This window comes from Doryrhamphus excisus, linkage group LG5 (genome assembly GCF_037039965.1).
Source record: "Doryrhamphus excisus strain RoL-2023G ecotype Guam linkage group LG5, RoL_Dexc_Guam_v1.1, whole genome shotgun sequence".
NCBI lineage: Eukaryota > Metazoa > Chordata > Actinopteri > Syngnathiformes > Syngnathidae > Doryrhamphus > Doryrhamphus excisus.
The window spans coordinates 12,128,887-12,151,746 of NC_136361.1; the positions used below are offsets into that span (position 1 = coordinate 12,128,887).

At 41.4% G+C, this 22,860-nt stretch overlaps 1 protein-coding gene across 2 annotated transcripts in view; it reads left to right on the plus strand.

Annotated features, from left to right (window-relative positions):
- The window catches only part of rftn1b (raftlin, lipid raft linker 1b), an 89,318-nt gene that overhangs the window by 64,609 nt on the left and 1,849 nt on the right, over window positions 1–22,860 (plus strand). For both annotated transcript variants that reach the window (XM_058053101.2, XM_058053100.2), the window contains exons 7-9: window positions 7,174–7,283; window positions 16,823–16,926; window positions 22,393–22,468. In XM_058053101.2, the coding sequence (XP_057909084.2) occupies window positions 7,174–7,283; window positions 16,823–16,926; window positions 22,393–22,468 (290 nt within the window). The remainder of the gene's footprint in view (window positions 1–7,173; window positions 7,284–16,822; window positions 16,927–22,392; window positions 22,469–22,860) is intronic.

Below are 22,860 nucleotides of genomic sequence, written 5' to 3' on the forward strand. Positions count from 1 at the left end.
ATAGGAGTCCACAACTCAATACAAAGGGCCAAAATTTGAGCACAATAGGTCCCTTTTAAGAAGATATATGTAAAAATATACTGTATGTACATTTTGCTTGAATATATACTTTGAACTTTATTGTTTATCATTTTTGTCAAAACCTCTGTCATAACTTCATGGAAATGAAAAAAATAAATAACATTTTTATATCTCCACATTAGATGACAGACTATGACAACATGATGGGATTTTAGTTAAAGATCACCTGAAGATTTGGCGTACAGCACCTTTATACAAAATGCTCTCCATGTTGCGTCAAATGCAGGTTGTTCCAGAGGAGCACTCCATGTTCCCGTCCTTGTAAACATGTGTTGTCATGGTGACGTGGCATCAGAGCACATTAGGGTCCATGTTTGCATACACACGAGCATGTGTGTGTGTGTGTGTGTGTGTTGCTGTGGCTACAGGTATTAGAAAGGTATCGAATTCCCTGAGCTTAAGCTGCGTGTTCATTCATACATTCATATTTTTGCACACACACACACACACACACATACACACACACACGTTGTTTCCACTGCCTCCCCAGAGTTAGGAAGCAACAGCACAAGTGGAAAGCGGGAGTTTGCCTTTGTCACTTGAACAGCTTAAGCTCTCTCCAGATCCGCAATGAGGATTTACAGCCTTTCTTGTGACACGCTCGGCTATTCATACGCACCACAGTCGCCGCTCCACAACTTCTAAATTTGGCCAAAGACAACAGCAGACAAATTGATGCAGCCTACGTGAGACTCAACAGGACTGAAGTCATGGCGACTTGTGCGTGGATGTGTTTCTCTCTGCACAGTCAGCAACCGGTTATGTTTTTCCCCCAGCTTTTTGACGTCTCACAAACGCAGGAAGAATGCACATCAGCTGGCCCGATCGTCCACCGTGGAGGCTGATTATAAAATCAATTAAAAAGCTGACATTTATGCAGTGAGATAATCCTTTTGTTACACATCAGACTGTGCAGGACTAACAAAGGATTTGCTCAGCATTAGCCGTGATCCACAAACGTTACTGACGCTGCTTGTTTTCTTTGTTTTACATTGTCTAGTGTAGGAAAGAAGCATCGATAATCGTGTTAGCGTATTCTGCTACACCGCAGCCTCAAAATATGCTACCTCTGCAAACCACAATAAACATTGTAAATAAATTACTATTATTATTTTGCAAAGGCAGAATGTTGGTCTCTTGGATGAGTGTGTGGAAGTGTACCTAATGAAGTGGATGATGTAATGTTCGAGCAGAGGTGGGCAAACTGCGGCTCATGGGCCACAGAAGGCCCACAAAATTCCTTTTTTTAAACCTTTAACATTGAAACTGTAGCCGGCAACATGACTTGCGGTGCTATTATGGCACACTTGAGTCACCAGAAGGGTCAAATGAAATCTGTAGCTTGTACAAAAAAGTGATCAACAACACATGGAACACAAAGTAACATCACTACCAACCATGTGGGCACAATACCCATGGCTCCCAAAAAAACACCCTCATATTCTTGCCGCAAGGCATGCTGAGTAGCATATAGCTTGTAGTATATTTTTCGGTGTTTGTGGCATTTTTGCTTGATTGCAAAATATGATGAGGTCATCAGAGAAGTAAAGAAGGAGGAGTTAACATACTCTCCATATCCAATGTTTAATTGCTCATAGTTCATATTGTTGCTGCAGCTGGACTACCCAGCATGCCTTGTGGGCATTTGAAACAACAGCTTTAAGTTGTGTCTTATGTGTAGCGCTTAATTGTTGTTCATCACACGTAGTAGTAGTAGTAGTAGTAGTAGTAGTAGTAGTTGATTTATGTGATGCGTCTTGTGTTTTGTTATATTATAGTAAAAATTACTGGTATCTACAGACTACATATCATCACATCATGCCTTATAGTTGTATTTTAATTCATTTAGCCATAAATGAATAAAAAATTGAATTTTGGTCTGTAAAGTCATTCATTCATTCATTCATTTTCTACTGCTTTTTCCTCACAGGGGGTGCTGGAGCCTATCCCAGCTGTTGTTGAGAGGCGGGGTGCACCCTGGACTGGTCGCCAGCCAATCACAGGGCACATATAGACAAACAACCATTCACACTCACATTCATACCCATGGACAATTTGGAGTCACCAATTAACCTAGCATGTTTTTGGAATGTGGGAGGAAACCGGAGTAGGTCCGTAAAGTCAAGACTCGAAAACATCACCTATGAGTTCATCTTCCAAGCAAAAAGTGCGCCAAAGAAAAGGAAAGTCATTACCATGGAAGTGAATGAATGACCATCATAAAAAGCTGAATGGACTTAGGAGTTAATTTAGGCATAATTCATGTAACGGTACAAAAGTGTGTTGGTAAACATCACTCCCAGACTCCTTAATAGTCACGCTGGACATTGAGTTGACAGCTCAGGCTTTTGACTCGATGGCTGGCGCTCCTGTCTCTTCATTCTGCAGATCCTGGTTCGAGCCCAGGCAGAACATGGGAACGACTGAAGCAGTGGAGTTACAGTTACAACTTACTGTAAAAACAACTTAAACTAAACAACTTAATGTATACTTACATGATAATCTAGGAAGGCGACTACTAACTGCTACTGTAGGCGGTGAGGAGTAGAAAAACTGCAAATGTCCAAAATGGCATGAAAGAGATTGCAAGTGCCAGACACAGTCTGCCCGGCAACACTGACTGCCAAACCAGAGCGCCTATCACACACCATCACAGGTGCCGGTCGTCTTGTCGGCCTGTCTGAAATATAGATAAGCTGTCAGGTCGTTGAGAAATCAACAGCTGTAACCTGTTTTGGGTTCACATGCTCACTCCAAACTACATGTGCAGGAAAGCCTAATGAAAGCAAAATGCATGCATATTTCATATTTTAAGTAGGATCTCACTATATACATTGAAAGTACAGTAAACCCTCATTCATTGCGGTTAGATGGATCCAGGCGCGACCGTGATAAGTGAATTTCCACAAGGAAATTGAATATTTATGTAGTTATGTCATAGAGCCCTTAGACATGAAACAACACCCCTAGAGTCACATTTAGACTCTTACCAAATATAGTAGACATAATTAGAGAAAATAAGACATACAGTATAAGACATGAAGAAGACCCATGCTCATGCTCATGCTCGTTGCACGATGCTCGTTGGACGTCGGGGGTTCATAGTTGATTTTTAGCTTGTCGTAGATAGGACTGGGCATCAAGTTTCAATTGCAACACAATGATATCCTGCAAAGGAGGGGAAACGACCAACGTGATTCATGTTCAGGCATTCATGGTGTAGAAATAACCTCATCTTTGAGACGTTACTGCAGACTTTCTATAAGACAGCCATCACAAAATGGTGGACCTTGATCCTGATACATACCCAGATGGCGAGCGTAATTCCGAAATGTGACGTGCCACCGCATGACAAAACACAAATCGTACAAGTGGAAATATTCACCAAAGTCTGATGTGAGCACACAGGAAATAACATAGCATAACAGTACAGCATAGCATAGCAGCGTGCAGTGAGTGTTCACTAAGGATTGTACGGATATTGTAGCAAAATAAAAATTCCTTCAATTCCTTCTCTGCGCTATGCTGCAGAGACCTTACTCAAAGATAAACAAAAAGAACAATTGTTTGACAAAAATCAACCAAATCCTAATGTCAGCTACAACAAAAACAAGATCATCTGAAGCTTTAACAGATGGATGGACTGTTGCAGCTTTTTATTTAAAGAAACATTTATTATTAGTATTTCAGAGAAATAGTGTTGTTTTAACCCTTTGTGTTCATTTCATTATTTGTACTGTGACACTTTTTATTATTTATGTGAAATTTGGTCCCGTTTTCATTTTAACCATAACCATGTAGGTGTCAACTTAATTGTGTTGTATTGAAACAACAGGGAGATGTGTAGGGTTCGCGGCCGAGTGGTTAGCATGCAGGCCACACAGCTACGAGACCCAAGTTCCACCCTTGGCCATCTCTGTGTGGAGTTTGCATCCCTGTGCATGCGTGGGTTTTCTCCGGGTACTCCGGTTTCCTCCCACATTCCAAAAACATGCTATGTTAATTGGCGACTCCAAATTGTCCATAGGTATGAATGTGAGTGTGAATGGTTGTTTGTCTATATGTGCCCTGTGATTGGCTGGGAAGACAGCTGGGAAGACAGCTGGGATAGCCTTGTGAGGATAAGCGGTAGAAAATGAGGTTCAGACCTTTGCTGTGAAAAATTGAATTAATGAGCCTTTCTCAATTTTAATTGAAGACACTTGCACTAAGCAACCCCAAATCACGGAAGTCAAACAATAAAGAACGTCTGTCTTATGCCAATATAACCGGTTATCCAATGTGGAAGTTTGGTACAAATAGAGGATGGTGCAGAAACAACTCTGGTTAACACCCTCATTTAAACTATGCAACTTTTAGGACCCTCCCTCTTAAACACAAAGGAATCGAGAATCGTTTGGAACCGAAATGGAAAAGAGGAATCAAACCAGGGTGGTAGAAATTCAAAGCCCATCTCTAGTCATGTGTTATGGCTGCTACAGGAGCCCGTGTTAGTATTATGATTAGTGTGTTCATATTTGGCCCGAGATCATTCATTCATTCATTTTCTACCGCTTTTCCTCACGAGGGTCGCGGGGGTGCTGGAGCCTATTCCAGCTGTCTTCGGGCCAGAGGCGGGGTATACCCTGGACTGGTAGCCAGCCAATCACAGGGCACATATAGGCCCAAGATCATTTAAATCATAAAAGCCTGTTTTTTTGGCTGGTGCTTGTCTCACCGAGCAATTACTGACACCTAGTGGCCAAAGTAGAATGCGTTTTCTTAATGTCGTATATTTTACTTTGTTCATTCAGCATTTTTATGCTTGAAAATGCTGAACCTGAACATCAGCTTTCATCCAGTTAAGACATGCATGGATTTAGCCGTGTCTCTTAAAGATGTAAGCGAACGAGAAGGACAAGCTGACTGTCGCCTTAAACGGTGATGTCCTGCTGTGTACTGCGCACACTGTCGCTACCATACAGTCCCTCAGTCTAGAAGGTTTGAAGGAGGAGGGGGCGGAGTTAGCACCAACAATGTCCGCATTGGAGCGAACCAGCAGATGTCTGAGATGTTTTCAAACTGAGAGTGCATTGGGCCTTAATTGGGTTTTGGGGTGAGGAGGGGGAGGGAGGTACATCTATCAGTCCCCCCGCCTTCTGCCATCCGTCTATGCTCCTTCCTGTTGCTGCAGACACAGGCCTCGCCCCTCCCAACACTATTATTGTGGTCTAGTAATGAAATGTGGAGTGTCTTGTGTTGCGTCTGGGCTCCGGCAAACTGTATTAGTGTGTAAATGGCATGGCATTAATGAGAAAGCACTCAGCCTGGAAAACTGTGTGTGTGTGTGTGTGTGTGTGTGTGTGAGGTCATGAGGCCAGCAGTGGTTTTCTGTACAGGACGCCAGTCACACAACCATAAGCGATGTGGAGAATAAAAGTGTCTTTGTGCGGATGAGACTCACAGACGGGTTCAAGTATCGCTACACTCTGTAGTTTAACCGTATTGAAGCATCGCCAGCGTTCATCCATCGTCTCCTGAAGCTGGGAGCTTGATTGTTTTGACACCAGACACGTCTTCTCTAAAATCCCAGTAAAGGAATACCTCATCCTTTTGTGTAGTAAAAAGACTCTTAAAGCTCTTAATGAATCTGATCTTGATGACCGTCATTTTTAAAGTACGTTTTGGACATTTGTATGCTTCCAACTTTGTTTTGAGACTTTTCTGTTCCCAATGCACAAAAGCAAGCTCTATAAAGGCTTGCTTGGAGGAATGGAAGACAGGTCCGACTTTAGTGACACACTCCCAAAAGTCATCCCAGGAGAGTGGAAGCTGTTCCAGCTGCAAAGACTCCACATGTGCTTCACTTCCTGGCAGTGTCGCGATACTCATGTTGTTGTACAATTTTATAGTCTGCAGTTGAAGGTGGAGAATTTTAAGTACTTGGGGTCAACAGTTCGGAACAATGGAGAGATTGTGAAAAGGAGGTGAAGAAGCGTGTGCAGGCAGGATGGAACGGGTGGAAAAGTGTCAGGGGTGATGTGTGATAGAGGAGTTTCAGCTAAAAACTGTGGTGAGACCAGCCATGTTGTTTGGTCTAGAGACAGTGCCACTGAGGAAAAGACAGGAAGCAGAACTGGCGGTAACAGAGTTGAGGATGCTGAGGTTCTCATTGGGAGTGACCAGGATGGATAGGATCAGGAAGGAGTACATCAGAGGAACATTACATGTTAGAGGCCTTGGAGATAAAGTCAGAGAGGCCAGACTGAGATGGTTTGGACATGTCCAAAGGAGAGATAGTGAATATATTGGTAGAAGAATGCTGCATTTAGAGTAGCTATGGATGTAGTGCAGGAGGACATGAGGGTAGTTGGTGTGAGAGAGACAGATGCAGATGGAGGAGATTGATTTGCTGTGGCGACCCCTGAAGGGAAAAGCCCAAAGACAAAGAAGACAGTAATCCCTCACTACTACTACTTATTTTTGGGCTTCACATAAAGAAATCAAGCTGTTTCATGGCTAAATATCTCCTATTATTAGTAAAAAAAAATGCATATTTAGGCCAAATTTATGTATTATACCTAAATGAAGCCTTTTCAAGAAATGAACTAAAATACCAATAAAGGGCAGACAGGCGACGCATTCAAATACGTTTTGTTATGTACTATTCTACACTGGTCGCTAGGGTCAGTAATTTTACTGTAATGTTGGGTGAACCACAGAAGCACTAGACGGGATTTCAATTTTGAATGATATCACAACAGGCACAAAAATCCATAAACACACACAAGCATGAGTCTTAATTACTGTATGTCTTAAATGGGCTAGAGGGCTCTAATCTAAAATATACTTATATATAGGAGGCCATAGAGGCTAGCAGGCTAAGCCACGTCGACATAATCCACACTGCTCGCCCGTTATAATTCCACTGATCATAATATATGAACTTGTGGTCACGTTGCTGCAAGTTTTTTGCATTTTATGCATTAATATGATGTATTTATAAGTCAGTACTGACTTACAGTAGATGACGGTCTATTTTTGCAGGAAAAAAAAAGATCAAAAACTGTGAATGTGTGGGGTTGGTAAAATATGTTGTCTTCCTGTGTGCAGATGTGCTCCCCAAGTCAGTGGAGAGCGTCTTCGTGTTCCAGGAGGCGAGTGACAGCGAGGTCAACACCACATATGACGCCATCGTGGTGGAGCAGTGGACCATCATTGATGTGAGTAGTTATCAAGACCTGTGTGGAGTTTTTCCTCTGTCATATTTTTCAGGTTTATGGGGTTAGAAATCATCCACTTGCACTTTTTTGCCATCATCCTGCCGCTTGCAGCTTTTGCTGCCTTTTTATTGGTTTTAAGGTGGCATTTGTTAATTGCTGTTAAAATGCTACAGTACATTTTATCGACATGGAGGACACCTTGTGTGTGTGTGTGTGTGTGTGTGTGTGTCGTCAGCTGTAAACAAGTGCTTATCTGTTCCAGATTACATCTGTCCCCAGCAAAGGTTTGCTGTTAAAATGGATTTGTGTCCAATGTCGTTTAAAGGTGTGTTGCTTGTCTTGGTTGTGCTGAAGTATATATGTAAGTGTGCATGTGTATGTGTACAGATGCTATCTGGGTAATTGAATTTAGACTTTTCCAAGTGTGAAAGGACATTTTCTTGGCCGTATGATGGTCGGATTTTGCACTGACCGACTTAACAAGCTAATGTAGGGCTCGGTCCAATCAGCTGGCCATTTTGCTAGTGAGGGTGAACTGTGACGTTTGTTTACATTCCAAGGTCAGCTTTTACCAGCACATAATATTCTTTTACTTTAACATTTTCAGTGGTTTTATTCCCTAAGTGTACCGAGCATTTCCTCTGTGCGTGACTTTTATAAAAAGCGGAATGCAAGTTTAGAGCACTCTCTTTTGTGTGCATCCTAAAGATATAAAAAGAGCTAAAAAGAGGCAGCTAAGAATGCACTATTCTGCCTAAAAAGCCTTTGGAAAAAAAGACTCCAAAAAGGCAAGTTGAGTTTATTTGTAGAGCACAATCCATACACAAGGTAACTCAGAAAAGAAGGGTAAAATTATCCATCCATTTTCTATACCGTTTATCCTAAGGGGAAGCTAGGGTATGCTGGAGCCTATCCCAGCTGTATTACATGATATAATTAATGTACCTGCACAGCATGTATTTAAACCATAAAACCTTTGTGCTTTTTGGAGGTGATTTAATAGCGGGCTTTGCATGTGGAATAGGTGTGTCCCTTTACATGCATTAATGAGTTGCCTCTTTTTAGCAGGAGGAAAAGATGGATTTATGAAGTAATTAATTAATTCATTAATTTTCTACCGCTTATCCTCACGAGGGTCGTGGGGGTGCTGGAGCCTATCCCAGCTGTCTTCGGGTGAGAGGCGGAGTACACCCTGGACTGGTTGGATTTATGAAGTTTTTTATTAAAAGATACTACAGTGCCCCACCCACTGGGATCTAATATCATTTTAAAAGCCCCTGATCCCACATGTCCTGTTTGGTTGAAAGGAACTCTGGTGCATGTATTGTGATAGTACGGTTCGCTGGTGTGACACGGCATGATAGACTATTTCAGTGGTTAGGAAACTTACATTTTCATACAGTGGTACGACCCATACCTGGTTGGAAGTGCCCTCTCCGTGTGTGTGTGTGTGTGTGTGTATGAGACACTGTCACTGTTTAAAAGCATATTTTAGAAGCTTTTCATGAAATCTAAGCTGGTAAATATATCCCCAAAGGCATTTTGTTATGATATTTGTGTTAAATAATATGTCACAAAAGGTGTCCAGTCACTTTCTTACTTAGTGCTTCCCAAATGGTGGGGCAGGCCCTACTGGGGGGGGGGGTGGTGAAGTGCCAGGGTGTTACGATCCATGGTCGTAAATTTGTGTTTGTGTTGTGTATATTGGTGGGTGATGGCCCAAATGGAGGCAGGTGAGTGTGTTTTGCGAGGATATTTTGTAAATGTAGAAATAGGTGGAAAAGCCCATTATTAGTATGAGCTTTAGTCTTTTCTTTTTCCCACATTTATGCTCTTATTTCATTCATTCATTCATTTTCTACCGCTTATCCTCACAACGGTCGCGGGGGGTGCTGGAGCCTATCCCAGCTGTCTTTGGGCGAGAGCGGGGCACACCCTGGACTGGTGGCTAGCCAATCACAGGGCACATATAGACAAACAACCATTCACACTCACATTATTACCTATGGACAATTTGGAGTCACCAATTAATCTAGCATGTTTTTGGAATGTGGGAGGAAACCGAAGTACCCGGAGAAAACCCACGCATGCACGGGGAGAACATGCAAACCCCACACAGAGATGGCCGAGGGTGGAATTGAACTCGGGTCTCCTAGCTGTGTGACCTGCGCACTAACCACTTTCTATGCCGCATGTCTTCCAATGAACTGCTTTGCTCAGACACAATGAAGAATGGGAAACTTCAAAACTCATATTGGTACTTCTTTGTATATTTTAGGTACACTTTTGGAGTGTTAAGTTACTGTGTGATGAGTTTAGTGTTTTTTGCAAGCATAAACATGGCTAAATAAACTAATAGATATAGACATGTTTTTGGAATGTGGGAGGAAACTGGAGTACCCGGAGAAAACCCACGTATGCACGGGGAGAACATGCAAACTCCACACAGAGATGGCGCTGTGCTTACCACTCAGATGTCGTGCAGCCCGCTCTTATTTTAAACTTTAACTTTTTCAGCTCTTGTAATATTTTGACATTATTCCCATATTATAACATTTTCCCCAACCTAATTTTCCCAAAGTTTATCAGAATATTAAAGTTGAAAAAGAAACATTCATTAGTTCTTAGTTTGACAACACTGCAGTTTTCCATTTGTGGCCGACTTTGAAAAGTTGTAATATAAAACTAGAGTGAATGTTTATACAGCATGTATAAATGTGTCTAAGATGAATGGGTGCTGTGACGCTATCCGGAAAGAAGCATTCAGGTCATCAGGAATGTTCACCGCTGCGTTTAAACGTGAAGTTCAGCTGTGCGGACGATGACTATCACACACGTTCAGAATGAGTGAAATGTAATAAATAACATTTGTTGTGTGAAGAGGATGCACAAAGCAAAACGCAATAAAAGTTGTTTGAAAAAGAAATAAAGTCTAATTTAATGATAAGAAACAAATAAATGGAAAAAGGGTAAATGGGGGTCCAACAAATAGATTTTGTCATATGCCAGACAAATAACAAATGTCAAACCAACAAATATTTAAAAGTCTTTCAGCTAAATAATACAAAAAAAACACAAGCCACAAGTGGAAGCAACAACAAAAAAAATCGAAAAACATAGAAATGTCAGGCAGAGGAAATAAACGACAAAAGCGGACGTGTTCGGCAAGTAAAAATACTTCAAATGTCATAGCAAAACACATTTAGGACAGACGTCCTCGCTTTGATTGCAGAAGCTGAGCAAGTCGTTAAGTCTTCAACTTTACGTTGTTTGGACTTTCACTGGCTTTTGTTTAAAGGTACATCTGCTTAGTTAGTCAAACACTCTAGTTCACATTCTTTTTTAGAAGATCCCGCTGCTGCTTTGGCATAAACTTGACTGCTTGTAAACATGCTTTTAACCCTGCAGTGGGGAAAATGTGTTTTACAATACCAGGGCACATGTGGACTCAGCTGATGGCTGCTAATTCCAAACATTCATCAGCGCACCCTACCCTTCTGAGGACAGACTGGCGGTGTCCAGCTTTGCATGTCTCACATGTGTCCGGTGTGTGGTATCTCCGTCTTCTGTGGCGGAGGTTAGACAGACAGCTAGAGGCTCTTTTGCAGCGTCGTTGAGAGAAGGAGAGGTCGATAAAAGAAGCAACGGCTCTGACCTCCAGCTAGCCAGAGAGTCTCATAATGTTCAAAAATCAATGGAGTTCATTTTCAAAGCCTGGTTCTGAAAAGATGAATTGCAGCAAAGTGTAGGAAGCCTCATAAGAGCTGAGAGGTAAAGCATATGATGAAGGTTCATCATAACACTAGTGTTCCGACCAGGACTTGTTTTGCTAGTTTTTTTTCAAAGCAGTCTGCCCTCATTCTGATTGGATCAGGTCTTAAAGCTGGACATACTAAAAACCAGAAGTATGGTTTGCTGCCGAAACATTTCCAGTGATTCTCCATTTAAAACAGCGTTACCCAACCTTGCACATTAACACTAAATGTCATCCAATCTTACCTTTATGCATTCCCACATAGTATGAGCATTTGGGAGCAAATATGAGGTGAAAGAAAAAGGGACAAAATACATCCAAATACTTTCATACATCCCTCTGTGCATCGGACAACGGTTGATGGTGCGTTCAATGGCCGTCAAAAAAGTAAAACAAATCGCAGCTCTCATTAAACAATCAAAAAATGTTTCTAATTAATAGAAATTACATGATGTAATACAATAATATTTACTGTAATGTAATTATTAATTTGTATGTATTTTATAATGTGTTTTAAAAGAGAAATAAATTACATTGAGTTTGCAATTTTGATTAAATGTTTTATGATGATTGCCCTATGTTTTAGGTATTTTCATTTGTACATTTCATGAAGGAAATGTGCATTGAGGCAAATTTGTAATAATCATCGTTTCTGAATGTTCCTATATAAGCTTTTCTACTCACAAATATTTAGAATTTAAACCAGTACCATAAATAAACAAATCTTATTTTGAGCTGACACTGTAATAAAAAAAAAAACATGCTTGTGAACATGTTTGTGACAGTATGAGAGGTCTCACTCATGCTATGCTACTGTGCTAATAATAAAGAAAAATAGTAATACAAAAATATGCTTGCCGACAGTATTGTTTTAAATAATGGCCCATAGTTCCGAAATATATATCCCTTTTCATAAAATTAGACGTAATTATTGTTGTAGTTGCACATGGAATCGTTTACCACAGAAATTCCCCCTATTTATTATAGATAAAATGTATTTCTATCTGCGATTAATTGTGAATTAACTATGGACAAAATGTGATTAATCACAATCAAATATTTTAATCGATTGACAGCCCTAATATTAATATATGAGTATGAATATATGATCGGTATAAGGGAAGCTGTATTGCAAGGTTATCATATTATTTTGTTGAACATCTGCAAAAATATTCTGGTAAAAAGTAATTTCAGCTTTTGTGAAATCTCCTCACATATAAAAGACAGCACTCCAGAGGTTCAATTGCGATAAAGTGGCCCATACTTTTATTTGAAGTAGCTCTGACCGTGGTGATTTCAGGACAACTGGTCCCTCCTCTTCCCGTGCTCTCCTTTATTCCAATCTCCAACAGCACTGATGGAAAAAGGCAGCGTGATGACTTTGTTTTTGGGGCTTGCTGGTCGCTGATGTTCTGCATAATAAGTCAGGGCTGCACTGGCGGGACTGTGATTAACTCTCCACTACTACAAAGAGCACAAAGTCATTCCAGGGAAAATGATTTCTCCATTTATTTTGTGGACAGGCTGCGGAGACGAGCCTTATTCCGGGAACAAAGCCAACATAAACCTCTGAAAGATGGAGATACACCTCTGCCTCAAGCAAATGAGAAAAGAGGGAGCTGCGTGTTGATTTGTGCTTTGTTTGGTTTGTTCATTGTCCTGCCCGGCAAGCTTTGCTGGACTACATTGGGAATGGCTTGGAAGTACTATAGAGCCAAACTTAGTGTCATTAATCCGTTGTAGATGCCGAAACCGACTCTAACCACATTTTTCACACAAACAATAATGCAAATGACACCATGATGCAACACATTCTTGTGTGATGTTTTACTGTGGGTTATATTCCCTTTGCTATCACTTGCTACTTTGTTTGGCTGAATTGTGTGTTATTTTGCAGCCATGATCAGTAAGATAAGCAAAGTAGAGACCTGTGACAACCAAAAATAACTATAGATGCCAATGTTGAATACATCAGATGGAGGATGCAGCTCGGGCACAATGACTTCCAGTTGTGGTTTCTAGTTGAAAACATGCTAACAGAATGCTAACACAGTTGGACTCACGCTATGTGTTAATAACACATCAAGATACGTGCCATATTGTATGCTAAATGGGAAACAAACTGAGGCAGAATGTTTGCGTACATTTTCGGAAATCAAAACGGGGGTGTTCCACCGTACTTTGCTTGGAACACCAAACCAAGCCATGTAACTATCTAATGAGTATAACCATTGGGGGGGGGGGGGGGGGGTTGTCAAGATTAAATTGGGAAGATGCTTCATTAAAAAGAATATGTCTTGCAAGAGCAGAGCAACCAGAAGTCAGCCAACCAGAGAGACAGCAGAGAAGCCCAGAGGGAGGCTGACATCATTGCAGCACCCCAGCATGCAACAATGAATGCTTTGCTTGTAACCAATACATTATGGGAAAACATTAAAATAGTTGTTTTTATTATTTTAAGTTTTTTTGGTATTTTATTTCCTTGCTACCTTTTGAGTGTTAAGTCGCTGTGTGATGAGTTTAGTTCTTCGTAAGATGACACCGTGAGTTAGACTGTTATGTTGAGTAATGATGGGTTGACAAGCTTGTTGTGACTTCACTGATAGCTTGTGATTGGCTCTTGCCAAAGAAAAAGATCTCGTTCCCTCAGTAATGAGGGACACCATGCACTTTGTTCTACATAAATGACCTCTACAAGTGAATAGAGTTATCTGGAAGAGGAATAATACAGGTGAAAGTTGCATTTCTATGTGTTGCTTGAGACGGCATCCACTTAATCGTTGCCGTGGAGGCGCAACAGCAAATCATGACTGGAGCTTAAAGTCATGCAACATCTACGAAGTGACGTTTAGGACGTGGGTGATACATACATTCAGCCACATTACCTTCGATCGCGATGGGTGTAAAGGACACCCCTGGCTTAAATAGTATTTAAATGTCAACGTGGGGCGTCAACATTTTTGTGTGACACTTTTGCTTATAGTCCTCCAACTCTGAGAAGCTTTTGATTCCAGTTTCTCTTAAAAAGCCTAACTTCCCATTTAGCGAGCAGAGTGAGTGAAGAAGAGCTAGCATCACTAAAAATGGTTGAAAACCAACAACAAGTGGTGCTTTCTGAGCATTGTGGTGGAGGTAGTACACGGGTCTGAAGTAGCAACCGGATGGTTAATGCTGACATAAGTGGCCGCTAACATTGAGATATTTTATTGTGAAACTCTACATTTCTTTACTGATAAATGATGTGCTTTTTCAAAGAATCATCACCAAGCCAAGCCTTGCCAATAATGCTAGCTCGCTTATGTCCAGTCATTGGGGAATATATATGGTTGGGGTCTGTGGCGCTCTGTGGGATAATTTGTTAGGCCTTGACGCCTTCATCATTGCTCGCATCGCATCATCAAGCCAGCGCGAGGGTCGTTAGGCAAATGAGGGCTGTATGCTAATGCTAACTGTCTCGGGGCGCTGTGATTTTGTCGAAAATGAGGTCATTTCTTCTTCTCTAGGGCCAGTTTGATGATTTAGTTGAAATTAGTTGGAAGGATGGAATGAGGTCTGAATATTCTCATCCGTCCAGGTCATTGTACCATCAGGGGCATTGATTCGATGGCAGCTGGACTGAAGGCGTTTTGTGGTCTTTATCAGTTCCTGCTAAAAAATACTAGATAGGACAGCTCTCGTCGGAGAGGATGGTGGAAGTATTTATTTTTTAAGGTGGAGGCACACCCCAACTGAAATGGGACAGATTTTTGGCGGGATTTTGTCTCATCAGACTAGAGCTGTCCTATCAAGTCTTTGAGCATGAAATATCTTCGGACAAGCTGGCAGTCTAGTTGTCATCAATTCCATGCCCTGAGAAGGAGGGAAAGACAAATGGATAGACTTGTTTCTTCTACTGCATATTGATCACATTTGGCGTTGTGACTGAAACTTTGATTTTTGGGGCCTAAATAAGAAAACACTTCCCCCCCCCCAACATGTTTTGTTTGTCTTGTGAATTTCCAAAAATCCAGAAATTACTTTTCCATGCTACTGGTTTGTTAAAATTACTTCACAGTTAGGATTAATAGCTCCACCTTTTGCACTTTTTAGCTACAGGTCTTCATGTGGGTGGATTACTTTTTTTACATCAGAGAGCGTAAAAGTACGTTTTTAAAAAATATATATCTTTGTCAAGGTTGTGTTTTGTTGCATTCTGTGAGCGTCTGAGACGTCCTCTGAGTATTTTTCTCCTGTTTACGATAAACATGATCTTTTCCCTCAAGTATATCCTTGCCATCTTTATCCACGCTTGATTTAAAGATGTCACTGACACAAAGCGGCAATGACTCACTTGGAAGAGAATGAAAACAAACACAAAAAAAGCACAAACATCAGCAAGAGACGCATTTGCCTCAAAGTGAACAGTTTCATTTGGCAGATGCTTTGCTGAAGGAAAAATCCGACACTGTTAGGAAAATGTCCTGCTAAGATGAAGGGACAAGTAAGGAGTCTCGTCCAAGCTCTCAGTGGACTGATTCATCCATCAGCAGGTGAAACCGGTTTCTGATTGTGGGTTGGGAACAGCCCTTATCACATACTACAGTATTAATTGTCCGTGTACCCTAGAAAGCGCCCATGAATGATACGGGAAAAGGCTGAAATGATACTGTGTCAAAGCCCAGGGCAGTGATACTGATGAAATATAGAGTTTAACCATGTCCAGTATCAGCCCCCGTAGCTGTCCACTCAGAGCGCACTGCTCTGGTATCGTGCCCGTGAAACAACCAATCAGAGAACAGAAAATTTTCTGTAAACAAAATTGTCTTTTGATTAAATAGTACGTGATAATAAGCTCATGACTAAATAGTATGTGATAATAAGATCAGACGCGTGCCAGTATCATCCCAAGACCGAAGGTTTGTCTGGCCTGATACCAGACAAACCATGTGATAACCTATAAATACGTGCCTGGAGACGTTGTCCATGTGATAAACGTGGCATGATGCCGTTCACTGGACTTTGGGCCTTTACATGTGTGCAATGAGCCGTGACAGCATGGCAACTCAGCACAAAGTCAACAATAAATGCACAAGGTAGAATTACAACCCTCCTACTGTATTTTTTCCAAAAATATTTAAACTTTCTTCTTGAATAATTTTCATAAATTTTGTTTATGAACATGTAACACAAGGAGCTGCAAAAAAGGTTGCAGAAAATACAGAATAAAACGCACTGCTGAACTCACTGCCGAAAACCTGCCAGGAACGATAGCTGTAGCATTAGACAGAGCGCTCACTGCCAACAACCAGGCAGGAACGAAGATAGACAAATGTATCTCCGCTGGCAGACACGCCAAACAGACGACAAAGGCTAACACAACTCAAGGTAGCAGAAAGTGATCAGAAACTAGCAAAGCCATAAGCTGTGGCAGGGTGGCTGTGGGTACAAGGCAGTACAATCTGGGGCAGGTGTGTGGGAGGGAGGAGCTTAAATGCCAATCAATCAGTGATTGGCAACAGGTGTGTGAAGCAGGCCCCAAAAGCGGCTCAGTGTGCTGCAATGAGGGAGAGATAGGGGGCAGCAAAGCAGCACATACAGGACTTGACAATTTGGACTTTATTCTTGTAAAATTACCTCTGATTTTTCAATTTTTGCTGTTGTTTTTTTTATTGTTTTATTGTATGTGTCGCATGCCAATAAAAGAAAAGGCCGCGGGCAAAAAATGTCCCCTGGGCCACACTTTGGACAACACCGCTCTAACTGTAAAACACTTGGAGTAAATGCTTTGTTTTGTTTGTCTGTGCAGGGTTTGCAGGTGAAGGCTGATTATATCCCCTTGCTGCAATCCTTGGCAATGTTTGGATGGAGACTCACCTGTGTCCTACCGACACCTGTCATCAAGACCAACAGGTAATCACCCAAATTTACATAAATGGAGTCTGTTTGATGCTGTTCTGGTACTTTGTTTTGCTGTAGTCCGATGTGAAAAACGAGGTGTCAAGGCACATTTACAAGCTCTATCCCTTTGGCATTACAATGAGAATGTTTGCCTGTCCTACTGAATGTTTACACTGAGTACATAATGAAGTGGCCAGTGAGCGTTGGGCTAGTTTGGCCTACATTGTGTAAAATGGAACATAGCAAGTGTGCACACCTTGTCTAGGTTGCGGTGAAAACAAACTTCCTGTAGAAGACGCTGACCTAAATCTGCTTCACACCAAGTCGTGGTGGAAGTTGTTTTTATGTTTTCTTTTTCTATTTTTTAAAGCAGAGCAGCTGCGTCTGTCACAGGAAAAGCTCCTCGAAGAAACCGTAACGGTTTTCTCGTTTTCTTTTCTAAGCCCTCGCTGACGCATCATTGGTGGTGGCCGACATCCGCTTTTGGTTTTAAAGAAGGAGCTCAGTGACAGCTCTCATGAGATTTGAAAGCTTCTATGTCCAAATTAAAAAGCTCTTCACACACCGCTCCTTTAAAGCCCTGTCCACACACACACAACACACATGAAACCAAAATTAGAAAAACTTCAACAAAATGTTGTGTCAATGTTGTGTGGTTGAAGTGTGGTTGAAAACCAATCATAAAATTTCATAAAATGAAACACCCAATGTTTCACCAAAAATCAAGACCATGTACAATAAGGTGGTAAAATGATAAACGCAATGTTTGGCCGTAGAAAAAAAATGCAAGCGTGTACAAAAACTGGGATGAAATTTCATCAAAGATTGTGGTGGAAAACCAAATCATACAAAACGTAAGATGAAGGTTGACTGTATTATGTAAACACTGCATTTTCTAATAAAGGTAAATAGGGAGTCATACGGGTAAACACACTCACCAGGCGACATGTGCATTTTGGCGAACCGCTTATTTTAATGCATTTGTTTTCTCTTATTTGTTAATCCACTGCATGAAATGAAACTAAATGAAATGATTTGCATGCGGATCACACCAGTATAAAAATATCAGGGTTGGGCGATATGGACCTTTGCATATATCACAATATTTTTGGGATGTATCACAATATAACGGCATAAAACGATACAAATCTTAAACCATATAACAAAATACACTATTGCAATTGCAAAGCACATTTATTTATTGTTAACAGACTGGTTAACTTTTCTAATGGGATGTCTCTGCACGCTTAGCTACTAAATCTTCAAACTGTAATACCTGTGCCTGTGATGAAGGAAGATGTAGTCACTCATGCAATTCCAACTGCATATGGAAGATATTTTTTATGACACTCGTGTTTGCACCGACAGCAAACAGCGCTTTTGTTTGTTGGGCATGTCTGCATTTCGAGTTGGGTACAAGAATAAACGTGCTTCCCGTCTTGAAGATATACTCATCCAGCCTAAGTCGCCCACGCAACCACACCAGCATGCTAAACTAAGCTAACCCCGCTAGCTTCCATTCACTCCGGTTCCGCCAACATTTGCCAACATTTATCACCATTTCAGCCTGTTTAGTTCGGTAGGAGGCGGTTTAGTGTTTATAGTGAGAACGGTCCGCCAAGAAAATACTTCCCCACACGAACGTTCTTCCTCCTCATGATGATAGCATTTCATTCATCCTATGTATCAAAGTCGGCTTGTTTACGTTTATCGGATATGGTTAAGCACACCTGCAACCCTTGTAAGGATAAGAACATAACAAAATGAATGAATTTATACCGGTATAAGTTATTTTCTTATCATTGGAAGACTATAATCTAAAAAATATCACCCTGACCCTCAGAAATATACTTTTTGACATCAGGAAGGAAAGAAAACATTTAAGACATGCTCTAAGGACGCTTCTTGAAGTCCATCAGCAGGCATCACTTCAGTTCATCAACAAGAAGCAATGATGGAGAAGGGTGTGATATTCCCATCAGCACACTGACCGAGTGTTTTCTTTTGCTCTTTCACAAATGATTCATTATCTCGTTCGTTTACACCCCCCAACCCCCCCCACCCACACCCCCACCCCTTTACACAGTGCAGTAACACAACAGGGCTAATTAATCAGCCTAGCCTAGATACAGTAAAACAAGAAGCTTATTTCTCCCTCAGCCTCCAAACAAATTGGGTTCAGACGTGACGGCTGATGATACATTTCACCGGTGCCATAGTCATTACGCTCGCTCCGGCGCCCCTCCACTCTTCGCACATTGAAAGACAACAGATCGGCGTGCTCGCGCTTTGTGTCATCGGACAAAGCGTTTGCGGTCTGATGTGGATTCTGGCGGATACTCGGTGCCGTCTTCCACACGACATTAACCACGGCTTTGTTTCATGTTGGCTGCATTCAATTAACGGAGATGGTGATTACATTTTGGAATCATTAGGTACAGCGGGTGTTAATTTGTCATCGTTCAGCAAGAAAACAACACGCCACCGAGATGTGAAAGGCTTTGTTACGTTAATGTGTGCACGGATCGTAGACACGCCGGCTAATGACAAGTATGTGAGAAAGATCGGTTCAAAGTTGTGGTGATGCACACTGTGACATTAGACTAGATAGGACAGCTCTGTCCTATGTGCTAGTCTCTCCTATGTGCTAGTCTGCCCTGTGTGCTAGTCTGTCCTATGTGCTAGTCTGTCCTATGTGCTAGTCTGTCCTATGTGCTAGTCTGCCTTATGTGCTAGTATGTCCTATGTGCTAGTCTGCCCTATGTGCTAGTATGTCCGATGTGCTAGTCTGCCCTGTGTGCTAGTATGTCCTATGTGCTAGTCTGCCCTATGTGCTAGTCTGCCCTATGTGCTAGTATGTCCTATGTGCTAGTCTGACAGGACAGTGCTGTCCTATCTAGGCTAGTGTGACTATATAGGACAAAAAGAGAAAAGAAAAACATGGGGGAAAACACAGAAAAACAAGCGTTTCTTTTCAGGACTACGTCTTCTCAAACAACCTGACCAGTCTAGGTGCCATAGATACAATGTCCTGAGACTTCTTGCTGTAGACCAATAACTCTTGAAAGTGTGACACGGATTCAATTGTGAGTTGTGTCTGATTTCCCTTTTTACCCAAAACTTTCTTCAAAATCAATCAACTTCTTGCTTGAATATGGACAAAATATTTCATTTAGTTTGAACTTTATCTGACAAGAAATATGGCAGACGAAAGGACACCACATCCAGTTGCTCAGAGGGAACAATGGCACCAATGTGGTGCAGAATGTATTCATTTTAAGGCACTTTGTATTGTTCAGGTTTTTTTTTATGACCTTCCAGGTACATTTAACAGCAAGTAGATCCAGCCCGGGGCTTGAAGTCCTAATAGCACAGCAGAGTAGCTTGAACAAAGACCTGTAATTTTCTGAACAAGCCCATCTTCTCTTGTAATGGACTGAATCTTTCGCTGGGAAGTGCACGCTTACTGCTCGGCTTTGATTCTCCAGGAAGCCGTCCAGCATTCTTGACAGCCCAGAAAATAGCTCGTGGAGAGATGGTGGAAAGGAAGAGGTAATGGAAAAAAGAGAAGTTCTATTAGGCTTTTGGGTGGTTTATAAGTAAGCCTTCTGCTGGAGGACTGGAACATCTATTTCATGTTGAGAATGGCAAGATTTGTAGCAGCCTTTTAAGGCTCCTAGTCATCATCGAGCCGTGTGGAAGCTTTGTGTGGGACACGCTCAACATTTGTGCCCATGTGTTATTTAAAGTGGAGTCAGACATCACCGTGAGGAAACATACGCATGTATCTGTTTTAGCCCAAAGCAGCAGGACGAAACATGAAAGCGATAAAGCAGAAACAAACAATAAAGTTGTCACAATCAGGCTGTGTCGGATGATAAAACCACGCAGACGTCTGGTTAATGAGAGCGGAATAAATAAAGAATAAAAAGGCTGTGGATCACAGAGGGGCGCCAACCAAAAGCATGACACCGGGCATGTGGAAGTGATAGAAGCTTTTGTTTGGACGGCGGAAGAGACGTTCAAAGACAAATCTACAAAGTGCGTCTCCTGCAAGCTTTAGCGTGAAAGTGACACTGACAGATGATGGCAGTTAAGAGGTCGGACCACAAATGTGAGCCGGTTTCCTCCAAACAAGTCGGATTAGTCGCATTTAGGTGTCTTTGCATTGAATACCAGAAGGTTAAGATTGGACTAAGTCAGTGTTTTTCAACCTTTTTTGAGCCACGGCACGTTTTTTACATTGGAAAAATCTTATGGCGCACCACTAACCAAAAATGTTCCAAAATGTCACCACGACCTCACACGTGCATCAATAAGTCTATCGGAGGAACAAGGTAGGTGTTGCCACACGGACCAATATTACATTGCTCTGCCAGTCTTTACACCACAGACACTCCACAGTAGCCACGTTTTTACATCACCACTTTTTCTCTTTCCGAATGACCTTTCGGGAAACAATGGTATCCATGGAAAGGAATATTCCAATCTCTTGTCGACATGCGCCATGAAAATCAAACAGAATAGTCAATAGGGCATGCCCAGTACAACGTAAACATCAACATCACGTGATACCGGCTTCCCCGAGTTATTCTTTCACTTGTTGGAATAACTCCGTATTGCCAGTTTTTCGTCTGTCCAGTCTTGGAATTTAGTTTGAATCAAAAACAAACTTTGCTTAGTCCAGTGCCGATTGCTGGCCTCCATTTTTAAAAGTGAAGAACGTCTGGATCTGCGTGTTACGTCATATCTGAGCATGCGCTGAAAGAACGCACCCGGGATAAATTTAAACAGGAAAAGATCAAATTCAATCTTGCTAATATTTTATAATTAAACTCAGGACATGTTTTATATAGATATATATTTTCTTTTTTAATAAAACTGCACTTGTGAATAAAGTATAGAAGGGTTTAGATTCTGTTTCACAGATGGCGCTAATGCACACGAAAGCTGCTTGCCAACCGCCAATAAACAACAGAAGAAGAAAAACACCACGAAGAAGAAGGCACCCTGACAACTTTCCGTTTGAGCGGGTACAAGATACCTCAATCGGATTGGTTAAAGGAATATTCCATCCCTGTTCAATTCTTTCTGTTTGAGCAAATAAACCAAATGCAATTGGAATATTTGGGTCCATGTATACTATTGACATAATGGCTATTGACATAATATTTGCAAATGATGATTAATAAATGTTAATTATAAAAAGTGATATTGGATAATTCCTCACGGCACACCTGACGGTTTCTCAAGGTACACTAGTGTGCCGCGGCACAGTAGTTGAAAATCACTGGACTAAGTTGTGTGTTAAAAATGAAAACCCAGAAGGTAAAAATCATTGCAACATTGAAAAGTTGAAGAGGAATATCAAGGTACCACCAATGCCTGATGTTGATACATTTGTTCCTACTTTGAAATACAATCCATTCTATAGCTGCTTTATTAATGAATGATCATATCTTATTCTGTCCCCTGTAGTGACGGCAGTCTGGCGACGAAACAGATTGTGTTCCTGCAGCGACCCGTCTTGGGTCGAAAGCGGAAGGAATCCAAGGTACACAACCTCTCCTTGTTTTCTTGGTTAATGCGAGGTCGCTTCCTTGTCACCGCGACAGCCGCTGATCGTATATCCACGGCCATTACCGCCCTTTAGCCATGGCTGTGTTTCACAGATGTTTTCCCTTCCACACGAAACAATCATCTCTGTGTGAGATAAAAAATTTCCCTCAGCAGTGGACGAAATGTGTTTACAGAAGCAAAGTGGCAAATAGATGACCCTGAGTTGGACAGATAACCCATAAAGCTAACATTTTTGGACATATGGAATTGAATCCATGTTGACCTGAATGTGGGCTACCATCATTTTAAGTTTAATAGGTCAAAGATAGAGCAGATAGCAAAAGATGTCCTGCAGGGTGTGGACCCCGCTGACATTTTTCAATGATT